Source organism: Lepidothrix coronata, unplaced genomic scaffold, assembly GCF_001604755.1.
Source record: "Lepidothrix coronata isolate B3197 unplaced genomic scaffold, Lepidothrix_coronata-1.0 Scaffold356, whole genome shotgun sequence".
NCBI lineage: Eukaryota > Metazoa > Chordata > Aves > Passeriformes > Pipridae > Lepidothrix > Lepidothrix coronata.
The window spans coordinates 183,530-196,377 of record NW_016690536.1 but is presented as its reverse complement, the minus strand read 5'-3'; the positions used below and the strand labels follow the sequence as shown (position 1 = coordinate 196,377).

Here is a 12,848-nt window from a genome sequence, read left to right as displayed (position 1 = left end):
GGGATGATGGAAGAGTAGGGTGATGGAAGAGTGGGATGATGGAAGAGTGGGATGATGGAAGAGTGGGGTGATTGATGGAAGAGTGGGGTGATGGAAGAGTGGGGTGATGGAAGAGTGGGATGATAGAAGAGTGAGATGATTGATAAAAAAGTGGGGTGATAAAAAAGTGGGGTGATAAAAAAGTGGGGTGATAAAAAAGTGGGATGATAAAAAACTGGGATGATAAAAAACTGGGATGATAAAAAAGTGGGATGATAGAAAGGTGGGGTGATAGAAAAGTGGGATGATAGAAGAGTGGGATGATATAAAGGTGTCAGAAAGCCCTTGAGAACACTCGCCTCTCTCTTTTTCTCTCCCATCTCTCCCCTCCTAGACCGGGAAGGGCAAGGACGGCACCTCGGCGCTCGGGGGGACCCGCCGCCGAAAATCCGCAGCGGGGAGGCCCTCGCGGCTGGAAGAAGCTTTCGGGGGACTCGAGGGGGTCTGGGCCGTCGTCCACCATGGGGGTTTTGTGGCTGGCCAGGCTGGTGCTGGGATGTACGGCGGTGGCGTGCGTGGGGCACGCCCGGGCGCAGTACGAGGGGGACCTGCAGACGGACAGATTCGCCGGCTACGAGGAGAGGCCGCCCAGCAGGGTGAGGAGGAGAGGCCAGGACTCCTTACGAGGGTGAGTTGGGATGTTCTCCGGTGTTTTCGTGTGGCAGGGGTCGGGTTGGGAGCTCAGCACGCGCAGCTGGGCCGGAGGGGTTGTTTTTCCCTCGGCTCCCACCGTGGGGGATGTCCAAGGAGGGTCCTGTGGGAGCAGAGCTGGGCACTGAGCTCTGCTCGGGGGTCACAGCACCTCGAGGTTCATCTGCAGTGATTGTGAAGAGCCACCCACACCCACCTGTTGGTGGGAGGGATCGCCTTGTTTGTCTTCCCTGGGAGGGTGGGGAGATCCCTGGCACGGGTTGCCCCATCCCTGGAAGTGTCCAGGGCCAGGTTGGAGAAGAAAAGGTTCCAAGGAGACCATAGACCCGCTTCCAGGGCCTGAAGGGGCTCCAGGAGAGCTGGAGAGGGATTTGGGACAAGGGATGGAGGGACAGGACACAGGGAATGGCTTCAAAGTGAAAGAGGGGAAATTTAGGTGGGATATTGGGAAGGAATTCCTGGCTGGGAGGGTGGGGAGGGGCTGGGATGGATTTCCCAGAGAAGCTGTGGCTGCCCCATCCCTGGGAGTGTCCAAGGCCAAGTTGGAGCACCCTGGGCTAGTGGAAGGTGTCCCTGCCCATGGCAGGGGGTGGCACTGGACGGGCTTTAAGGTCCTTCCCCCCCAGACCCCGTGCAGTGATGGCCGGGGCCGCGTTTTCCACATCGCTGGCAGGGATGTTGTCGCCTCGGGATTTGACCCTGGAGTTGCCTTTGGCTCTGCTGCCGGTGGCTGTGGGCTGTGCTGGGAGGTCGCTGCCCCTGAGAGCTGCTTTGCCAGGGGTGTTTCTGAGGGGAAGGTGCCCCTCAGCCCCTCGTTGTGCCTCGGGGGCTCATCTGCGGGACAAATCAGTGCGAGAACCCGTTTTCCACCTGAGGAGGGAGACAGGGCTCGGCCAGAGGCTCCCTGTGCCGGAGCTGGGCTGTGTTTCCTGCTCTCAAGATGGTTCCTGGCCCCGGTGTGGACTCTGGGTTATTTTAAGTCTGTCTGGCTGCAGTTCTTGGAAAGCTCTCCTGTGTCAGTGGGCAGGGCCGGAGCGGAACGTGATCCACGCGCGGGGCCCCGGCCGTGCCAGAGGCCTCGGCTCTCGCCGGGAATGTGGCTTGAATGGCCTGGAGAGCTGAGCTTTGAGCCCAGACAGGCTCAAATGTGCCGTGTTTTGGGCTGGAGCCGGAGCTCAGAGCCCTGGCCCCGCCGCAGGGAATCTGCTCCCGGGATTCCGGCGCGCGTGGCCTCCCCTTCCCGCGGCGCAGGACTCGGGAAAGGCGGACAATCGCCCTCCTGGGATGTGGGGTTCTCCAAACCAGCTCCCCCCCCGGCAGCCCTTTGCTCACTCCCAGGGTAGGGACACCCTTTTCCTCCCCTGTTACTTTTGCTGCTCCTCATCCCTCAGAGAAACCATCCCAAAAAATCTTTATGGCTGCGGATGTTGGGCCTGATTGTCTCCAGAGATCCCTTCGACCCCAACCCTCCCACGGTTCTGTGACTGAAGGGAGGGAAGGCTGTTGTTTGGAAAGGATGGTTTTACCAGATCCAGGGGCTCTGATTCACCCTGGGCTGTGTGTGGCTGGTTCCTGAGCTCCCAGTGGAGGTGGGAAGGACTGGAAGGAGCTGCTGTGGGCTCGGATAACGTTGTCTCACGCAGCCCTGTGAAGAAAAAGGAAGGGCAGAGCAAGGAAAGAAATGTTTCCATTGCTCACAGCACCCAAAACAAAAGGTCACTGGTGCCCAGTGGTCTTCTGGCACTCGGTGACTTCAGTGGCCAGACCCTGGTTCCAAAAATTATTTCCAGCTTAAACCCTTTTTTTGATTTCTGGTCGAGTCTGAGGAGTCCAAATCCCGAGGGCGCTTTTAAAAAAACGAAGGGGCAGATTCCCAAGGCAGGAATGGCTTCTGCAAAAAAAAAACCCCTTCTGCACTTTGAAGCATCAGGCAGGGACCAACATTTAAGTTAAAACAACACCAAGGGGATCGGTTGGGCAAGTTCTCAGTGGCCACACAGCCCTGTCTGGCTCCCAGTCCCCTGCAGGGAGCTGAGGACCACACTCCTCCCTCCTCCTCCTCCCCTCCTGCTTCCCTCACGCCCCGTGGAGCAACTGCTGGAGGAAAAGAGAGGGAAAAAAAAACCCACTGGGATAAGTGCAAGGTCTGTGTAAGGAAGTCTGGGCAGCTCTAATTTAAGCCAACTGAAGATTCATTGTTTTCTTGCCCCTCGGGAGAGCGGGGCTTGTTCCGAGGGAGGGATTCGTGGTGGGCAGCACAGGGGGGAGCTGGCAAAGCTTGGAGTGGCTGGAGCTCCTGCCCCAGGCACTTCCCATGCTCCCTGATGGTTTGGTGTCCAAATCTCAGGGTTTCCAGCCCCTCAGAGATCCCTCTCTTTAAAAAATCCCCCTTTTCCAAGGCGGGGGGACACCACTTGTGACGAGAAATCTGCATTTTAAATAACGTTCTGCTGGGCTTAGGAAGCACCTACAGGTGTCACCAGGTGGGTCTGGCAGCCAGTGACAGCCATCCCAGTGATTTTTCCTGTGGAATCCCCAAAACTGGGGCTTTTGCACCATCTGGAATTAAATAGAACTGGACTTAAGCAGGGCTTAGCTGTGTCATGTGGGCCTGGGCCACCGTCCCCAACCACCACCCTGAACACTCTGTGGGAACCTTCAGAACTTCGTGTCTTGGCTCTGAGGGGAGGGAAATGCAGTGCAGGGTCCTGATTTCTGCTTTTTCTCCTCCGTGGAACCTCCTCCTCAGGGTTTCTGGAGCTCTTGTTCTCTTTGTTCCCTGAAAAAAAACACCCCCCCGTGTTTCCCAAAGCAAGTCGGTGAGAATTTTCCTTTCGGGCACTTGAGGCCTTTCAGGCTTCCAGATCTCAAAGCCTTTTAAGGTGTTAACAGAGCATTTTGTCCATGGCAGAAGTGGTTTTTGCTCCCAGGATGGCTGATGACACACAGACACATCCAGGGGCTCCAAGGACAGTCCCCAGTCTTGACAGGATCTGGTTTTGCTCTCCCATTTTGGGGTTTTGCTCTCCCATTTTGGGGTTTTGCTCTCCCATTTTGGGGTTTTGCTCTCCCATTTCAGGGTTTTGCTCTCCCATTTCAGGGTTTTGCTCTCCTGTCCTGATTTAAGGGTTGGAGGTCTTGGAGGTGTTTTCCAGCCTCAGTGATTCTGTGATTTATTGTCTGTGCCCTCCTTTTCTCTTGGGTGGCTGGAGACACAAATTCCCTCCATCTCCAAATTGTGTTATACCACCATTTGAACAAGAAAAGAGAATCACACCAGAACTGCACAGAGAAGTGGGACCCAGGTGCCTTTATAGGGCTTTTTATACCAGCTCTGGTAGAATCAACCCCCCAAATATATTAATTGAATATCTTCCTTTGGTTTCTCTTAAATAAGAGAAATTAATTCTACTCCTACAAACGACTTCCTGAAGGTTCCACAGAATCCCAGAGTGGTTTGGGTTGGAAGGGATCTTAAAACTCATCTAGTGCCACCCCCTGCCATGGGCAGGGACACCTTCCATTATCCCAGGTGGCTCCAACCTGGCCTTGGACACTTCCAGGGATGGGGCATTTCCCAGGAAAAGAGTTGAGTGAACCCAAGTGGCCCCGGGAGATCTTTTCTCTTTCAGTGGCAAGTTGATTTCTGTGAAGTCTTCCATCAATTAATACTCATGGAAACACCCCAAAATTTCATATCAACAAGCTCATGGTAAAGAAACTGTTCTCCAGGAACCCCAAGACAAGTCCTTGTTGATGTTTGGGCACCACGAGGGCAGTTGTAGATGAATTGTTGATAAAAGAGGCTTCAGCAGTTCAGGCCAAGAGGTTGTGTGTGTTTTTGCTGGAAAATCTATTTATTTGGGAGCTCAGTTCCCATCCCAGCCCCCTCCAATAAGGGGAAAAGCACGAAACAAATGCAAAGCATGGCCTAAACACAAAACAAACAAGCCTCTTATCCACCAATGCTTTTACAAATAACAATTAATAAAGCAATAAATCAGGGCCAAAGCCACGATTTTAATCTGTCCTTGGGCTCATTAAAGGGGAGACAACTCGAAATCACCCTCTCCTGAAAGGAACAGCCCTGACAAATCCATTTATGAGGGCAGGATTTGAATGGGATTATTGGTTTAATGAACTATTGAACGGCTTCCAAGAGCAGGAATGTGTTTAACAAAGGGGGAAAGCAAAGATGATTAGTCTGCAGCCAGCTGAGCTCTTGTGCTGGCACCACGATTTCCTGTAAGTTCCTGGCTGCCTCTTTTTTCAGGGGAAGGATAAAGGCTCAGCTCTGGCCTGACTTTAAACACAACTAATTATGTCAAGCCCATTAATTATGAAATGGCCACTGCAATTGAGAAGATGGAGATGGAGAGAGGGTGTTTTGGGGAGGTGTTTGTTGTGCCTCTTCCCTGGCTCTGGCTGATGGGAAGGGATTGAGGTGTCTGAATTCCCTGTGGGGAAAAGGGGGGGACAGGAGGAGTTCCCAAACTGCAACTTTTGGACGCTCTCCTGATTTTCCAGCTTGTCCCTGGGGAATGGGGAGGGAAGGAACTGCAGAACAGGAGCTGAGGGATGGGGGTGAACCCTCCATCCCCTCCCTGAGCAGTGGAGAGGGAATTCTGCTGGGATTTCTGGGCACCAAGTTAAACAGGAGCTGGCTTTGGGGTGATGTTTAACATGGAGGATGTACCTGAGAAAGGCACCTGAGGTATCCACAGGTGATTTCCAGCAGTATTTGCCTCCAAGTCCACCCCTGATGTTGCAGAATCTTAGCCCAGGAATCTCAACAAGGGTTTTTGTTTTGGACTCGATGGAATTGTAGTTCCCTTCACTCTCAATGAAGGTTTACCAGGAATGTGTGCTTTTAAAAACTGCAGAACAGGAGCTGAGGGATGGGGGTGAACCCTCCATCCCCTCCCTGAGCAGTGGAGAGAGAAAGCTGGGATTTCTGGGCACCAAGTTAAACAGGAGCTGGCTTTGGGGTGATGTTTAACATGGAGGATGTACCTGAGAAAGGCACCTGAGGTGTCCACAGGTGATTTCCAGCAGTGTTTGCCTCCAAGTCCACCCCTGATGTTGCAGAATCTTAGCCCAGGAATCTCAACGAGGGTTTTTGTTTTGGACCAGCAGGAATTGTAGTTCCCTTCACTCTCAATGAAGGTTTACCAGAAATGTGAGCTTTTAAAAACTGCAGAACAGGAGCTGAGGGATGGGGGTGAACCCTCCATCCCCTCCCTGAGCAGCGGAGAGGGAATTCTGCAGGGATTTCTGGGCCCCAAGTTAAACAGGAGCTGGCTTTGGGCTGATGTTTAACATCGAGGATGTACCTGAGAAAGGCACCTGAGGTGTCCACAGGTGATTTCCAGCAGCGTTTGCCTCCAAGTCCACCCCTGATGTTGCAGTTCCACCAGAATCTTAACCCAGGAATCCCAACGAGGGTTTTTGTTTTGGACCGGCAGGAATTGTAGTTCCCTTCACTCTCAATGAAGGTTTACCAGGAATGGGAGCTTTTAAAAAGAGCTGGTGCCCCAAACACCCCCAGCCCTGCCAGAAGTTCCCCAGTCCAGGCCCTGGTTCTGCCTCTGCCGAGTCCGAGCTCAGTGTTGGAGTTGGAGGAATCGGCCCCGAGGGGGGATCAGCAAATCCCTTCTGTGCCTTTACCACTCCTGGGAATCACAGGATCCATGGAATACCCCCCAGGGATCATTAGTCCAACGCCTGGCCCTGCCCAGGACACCCCAACAACCCCACCCTGTCCCTCAGAGCCCCTCGTGAGGGAGTTGTCGGAGCTGCGGGATCCGATTTCCTCGATCCCTCGGAGCCCTTTAAACGCACAAATTCACCTTTATCTCCTAAAAAAAACCCCCTCACATCTTGACCTACAAGCTGTAGAAAAAACCTGCTTGAAACTCAACAATCCTGTTTGGAGCAGGAACAACTCCCTGCCAGGAGGATGGAGCCGGGTGGGACCAGGGAAAACAAGGAGGCAGGAGCAGAGGAAACGGCCTCGAGCTGTGCCAGGGGAGGTTTATATTGGACACGAGGGATTCTTTTTTCCCACAGAAAGGGTTGTGAAGCCCTGGCACAGGGTGCCCAGGGCACTCACCACCCCTGGAAGTGTCCAGGGATGTGTGGATGTGGCAGCTGGGGAGGTGGCTTGGTGCTGAACGTGGTGGTGGTGGTTGGGTTGAGGGCCTCAAAGGTCTTTTCCAGCCTCAATGATTCTGTTGATTCTCTGACCTAAGAGGCAGCAGAAGCTGGAAGGTCCCAATTCTTCACTGAATTTAGGCAGCCAGATTAATTCTTCACTCAGTTTAGGCAGACCCCCTTTAATTACTGGTGCAAAAGAGCCTTTACAGCAATTTAAATACTTTAAAAAAAAGTATTTAATTGGCAAAATACACAAAATTTCCTCCACTAAAGGTGCCACTGGAGTTTCTGTCGCTGTGATCCATACCCTGAGCACATTCCATGCCCTCCACACACATAAAGTTTTATCCTTAGAGCCAGAGATGAAATCCTACAAACAACAGCAGGAACCAAACTCAGGAGGCCGCTGGAAACTCCTGATTTGAGACTTTTCTTCCTAAATTTTCCTCGTGTGTCTTGATTTATGCTGTGAAATGGTTGATCTTGGACTTCTGGCCCGGGCAGGAAACATCAAGGAGAGTATTGGCATGGGAAGGGATTATCTGGCAGAGGAGTGAAGGGGTTCCATGGGTTTGTCTGGAAGTTTTGAGGACTGTGTTTGAAGTTTTGATTTATTTCAGAGTTTAAGGGGAGGGGGAAAAAAAAAAAAAAAAGGTGGAGGAGTGGGTGATGCTGCTTTCCAAATGGAAGTGCTGAGCAGTTCCTGGAAATCAGTTGGAATTTTAGTCTTTTTCGAAGGAAAGTCTTCTCTCTGTGTCTCCTTGCTGATCTCTAAGGTGTGGATTTAAAGGTGCACAAATAAGGGCAGATTTTCCCTACCACCACTCATATAAAGATGTGTGAAGATCTGGGTCAAGGGGGGGAAAAAAACCACTATTATTGACAGAGAAAAAGGTGTATAACGAGATTTTAGGGGTCCCCTTGCTAAAAAAAATGTAACACAGAAAATTGTGAGGATTATTGGGCTTGAACTTGGCCTCAACCAAAGCAGCTGGAAGCCAAACCCTGCATAGAGTCTTTTTAAGGCTCTTCTGCTTCGTTTCTTTTATGAAACTGAAGAATAATCATTAAAAAAATGAATTCCATCTCTCAGTGGGGAGGTTTTCCCAGAGAAACTGTGGCTTCCCCATCCCTGGAAGTGTCCAAGGCCAGCTTGGAGCAACTTGGGCTAGTGGGAGATGTCCCTGCCCGTGGAATGAGATGAGCCTTAAGTTCCCTTCCAGCCTAAACTTTTGGGAGATTCCATGGTTTTTTTTTTATGTGTGCTGAGTTCTGAACACTTTTGTCCTTTCACTGCCACCCTGCAAAATGTCTGTTGGGAGTTCTTGGGGTGGGAGTTTTACTCGTGGCACGGACAATCAGCACCTCTGCACCTTCAAAACTTGTTTTTTAGACCCAGAGACAACTGAAATCAGCGGGATTTCCACTTATTCCCAAGAGTTATCAGGAATCGGGGATTTCCACTTATTCCCGAGAGTTATCAGGAATCAGGGATTTCCACTTATTCCCGAGTGGTATCAGGAATCAGGGATTTCCACTTATTTCTGAGAGGTATCAGGGATTTCCACTTATTCCCGAGAGGTATCAGGAATTAGGGATTTCCACTTGTTCCTGAGAGGTATCAGGAATCAGGGATTTCCACTTATTCCTGAGTGGTATCAGGAATCAAGGATTCCCACTTATTCCCGAGAGGTATCAGGAATCAGGGATTTCCACTTATTCCTGAGAGGTATCAGGAATCAGGGATTTCCACTTATTCCTGAGAGGTATCAGGCTGCTTTTGGGAACAGGAGGATGATGTTCCATGTGGGAGGAATTTGCAGATCTTTACATTGAGCAGGGGTTTGCCTTGCTCAGATCTGAGTTTTCCAGTGGTTTTCCTGGAATTTTTCCTTTGCAAACAGCTCATCAAACTGCCCCAGCGATGTGTGTGCACCGACAGGTGGAGGAGAAAACCCTCAGAGACCACAGCCCTGCGCTCCTAAAACTGAGAATTCCCCCCAAAAATCCAGCTCTCGGCCTCTCTTTGAGGGATCCCTCTGGGGAGGGTGCAACATTCCAAGGATCCCAGAGGCAACATTGTTTCAGCTCCGTTCTCACGCCACCACACAATCCCAAATCCCTCTGGGAGAGGGGGGGGACATGAATTGCCAAAAGCCACCCTCACATTTGGCATTAATTATTGTCCCCCTCCCCGGCTGAGGGGCCAAGGGGTGACTCGATGCCTTGTTGTGAGAGCAGCAAAAAAAAAAAATAAAGATCAAAACCCAAGAGGATCTTGAATTATAGGGGGGAAAAAAATTTCCAGCTTGGATGGAGAGGTGGGATCATTGTCCCTGGGAAAACCACAGGGTTTAAGTCATTTCATTGGGCTGGTGGCAGGAATTTCACAAGAAGAAAAGGGCTGAAGGATGGGGGTCACAAATAATCCAGGAAGAAATTTCTCTGTCCTTTCCTTAAAGTAGCTCTTCCATGGATGGCAGACAGGCCTCCTTTTGGGAATATCGGATCAGAAATCTTTTAGCCTGGAATTATTGAGTTTTCACTGACTGGAGAAGCAGGGATGGCTCTGAAGGGCTGTGTCTGAAATCTGGTGATGAATTGCAGGAAAAACCGCCCCAAATGTGCCCAAAATGGAGGCAAATCCACCCCAGATCACCCCCAGAATTCCCAAACCCACAAAGTTCCATCCGATTCCCACAAAATTCCCTGAAAATCGCAGCGAAACAGCCCCGACTCGCACTAAAAACCCCCCAAACCACACCCAAATCCAGGCAAATCCGCCTCGAAATCACCCCCAGAATTCCCAAGGTCCCAAATCCGATGGCTTTGACCTTTTGATGTGGTGGATTTGACCTTAAACCCCTGGGAATTTGCACCCCAGTATCCCCATTTTGGACCTTAAAAATGCCATTTTTTGGCCCAAAACTGGCCAGAAATGGCTCCAAAATCCCCCCAAATTCCATCAAAATCCCATGAAAATCCCCAAATTCCCCTCCCCAATCCCAAGATCTCCCCAATATCCTCAGGAGAGGGAGAAATGGCTCCCCTGGACTTTGTGGCCACACTTCCCTTAATCCAGCCCAGGGTCTGATTGGAATCTTTCCGACATATTTTGAGGTCCAGGTGGGAAGTTTCTCATCTCTTGGTCATTTATAAACATGGAAAATGACTTTTTACCTGAGCAGGTATTGATAGGGCCAGGGGGAATGGTTCTGAAGTAAAAAAGGAGAGATTTAGATGGGATTTTGGGAAGGAATTCTTGGCTGTGAGGGTGGGGAGGGGTTGGGATGGAATTCCCAGAGAAGCTGTGGCTGCTCCATCCCTGGAAGTGTCCAAGGCCAGGCTGGAGAAGGGAAGGCTCCAGGGAGAGCTTAAACCCCTTCCAGGGCCTAAAGGGGCTCCAGGAGAGCTGGAGAGGGATTTGGGACAAGGGATAGAAGGACAGGACACAGGGAATGGCTTCAAAGTGAAAGAGGGGAAATTTAGGTGGGATATTGGGAAGGAATTCCTCCCTGGGAGGGTGGGGAGGCCCTGGCACAGGTTTTCCCAGAGAAGCTGTGGCTGCCCCATCCCTGGGAGTGTCCAAGGCCGGGTTGGAGCAACCTGGGCTAGTGGGACGTGTCCCTGGCCACAGGTTGAGTTTTAAGATCCCTTCCAACCCGAAGCAGTCCTCCGGATCCCGGGAAAGCTGCCGCTCGCGGAGCTCCGGCCTCGCCGTCGCCCGCACGGTTGTGCTTTGGCAAGGGCAGGAGGGGGGATTTGAGGGAGTGTTTTGCTTGAAACACTTGGAGAAGAAGGAATTCGGGCTTGGTCGCTTGCCTGACTCCCATCTGGGGCCCGGGGAAAAAAAGCAAACGGTCCTTTTATTAACCAAGTCTTAGTTCCCAAAAAACGGAGCCGCTGAGTTTCCGAGGGCACCCAAACTGGAACTGGGGCTCCTCCTCATCCAGGGAGGAACCTGCAAGAGGGAGGTGACGTGGTGGCATCTCTGCCCTCGCCAAGAGACCCCAACTGGCCCAGGGAACCATCACTCAGTGCTGTTGGATTTATCTCGGACTCCTTTTCCCGTTGAACAGGGAAAAGTGGGCAAAGAGGACGGGTATGGCCAGACTTGCTTTTCCCTCTGTCCTTCCTTAGCATCTCCACCTTGGAGAGTGGTGCCCAGGAGATTCCCCGTGCCCAGGGGACGTGTTTTCACCCAACAGGACCAAGCTTGAGGTCGTAGCAGGGAGGAAAAGGGAGGATGACTGTGATCTGCTCAGGGAGCAGATAATCCATCCCAAACTTTTCCAGGCAGAGTTGGGAACAGCATTTGCTGGACCTCTGAGCGTGCAAGCAAAGCTAATTCCAGGTTTGCACCTCAGGGAATCTCAGGGTCTCTCCAGCTGGTGAGAAGAGCAGGAAATTGTCCCAAAGCAATGAATTCTTCCCAAATGAACGTGTTGAACGAGGCCAGCGAGGAGGAGGATGCAGGAGCAACCAGGGCAGCAAAGCCCTGAGCGGAGCAGAACATCTCTGAGAGTCCCATCCCCCCCCTCCCCAGCCCTGGCAATCCACCAATTTTCATTTATTCCTGCCTTCCTGTCATTTTAAGGAGTGGAAACGGCACTTTGGGAAGGCTGGTGACCACTGAGGTGCATTGATTGCCCGTGACAGGGGAGACAAATCCTGCTGGCTGGAAAACTCCCACCCCGTGCAGCCGGGGGTTCATTAGCTGTGGGAGGAAAAGTGCCCCTGGGAAACTGGTTATTCCCCCAATTAGTGACCGGGCAGAGCTTTCTGGGGAGGATTTGGGGGCTTCACTCCAGCTGGGAGTTGTCTCCCATGGCAAAACCTTGGTGGGTTGGGGGTGTGTGTGTTGGGGACAAAAAGCCGCGGGCGAGCAGGAAGCTCAGGGTCACTTTTTGGTGACTTTGGGGTGATTGTGACCATTTCTTTGGCTGGAATCTGAGCCTGCAGAGACTCCTCAGCCCGGGGAGTCCCACCTTTCACAACAAGTCCAGTCCCGCTGGAGTCACACTCGGTTTGAGTGTGACTGAGCCCTTTCCAGCTCCTCGCTCGGCCCATAAACAACCACTCCAGGTTGTTTTTTCCAGCTTTTTCCAGCAGCCCCTTGTGCCCTGTGCCCACGGGAGGGCTGGCACCCCCAGCCCTCCCTCCTGCCTCCCAGCCCCTGTGGATTTGGGAGGAGGGCTCCCCTTGCCAGCAGCGTTTCACATCCCGTGGCCGCAGCTCTGCTCTGTTCCCGTGGTTGTTTGTTTTTTTTTGTTCCTTGGCATTTTCCAGCTCTCTCCCATGGAGGCACTGCCAGAGGGCAGCGTTTGGTGCCATCATTGAAATTCCTGCTGGCTCTGTCCCTGCTTATCTCCTCAATCCCATTGTTCATTTAAAGTGGGCAAAGAGGACGGGCATGGCCAGAGTTGCTTTTCCCTCTGTCCTTCCTTGGCATCTAAAAAGTTCCCTCCAGCAGCTGAGCCCTTCCAGCCTTTTCAGGGATGATCCAAGGTCCTGTTTTGCAGAAGTTGAACCAGGGCCTGGACCAGCAGTGGGTCCTTCTGCCAGAAAACACTGCTGGGAAGAACCAGCACAAATGGGACTCTTTCAGCTTCTCACTGGCTGCTCCAGGGATTAAACCAGGACCCGCTTGGATTAGGGTAGAGGGCTCTTGTCTCCAGGGCTCTGACACCCAAAGGAAAATTCCTGTGGGAATTGGCACCACCTCAGCAGCACAACCATGGAAAAATGCTCCTGGAATGTATCTACTCTGGGTAAAACCCCCTTGGTAGGAAGGAAGCAAAGCTGAGGGTGAGGAGGGTTCTAAAACCCTCTTGGTTTTTTTGATTTAGGACTGATTGTTCCATCCCCACCCCTGGAAGTGTCCAAGGGCAGGCTGGAGAAGAGAAGGCTCCAGGGAGACCTGAGAGCCCCTCCCAGGGCCTAAAGGGGCTCCAGGAGAGCTGGAGAGGGACTTGGGACAAGGGATGGACAGGACACAGGGA

General features: G+C 52.1%; 1 protein-coding gene across 1 annotated transcript in view; it reads left to right on the top strand.

Annotated features, from left to right (window-relative positions):
* Positions 1 to 500: 500 nt before the first annotated feature.
* FBN3 (fibrillin 3) overlaps positions 501 to 12,848 on the top strand; it is a 124,411-nt gene continuing 112,063 nt past the window's right edge. The window contains exon 1 of the mRNA XM_017838759.1: positions 501 to 667. Coding sequence (XP_017694248.1) covers positions 501 to 667 — 167 coding nt within the window. The remainder of the gene's footprint in view (positions 668 to 12,848) is intronic.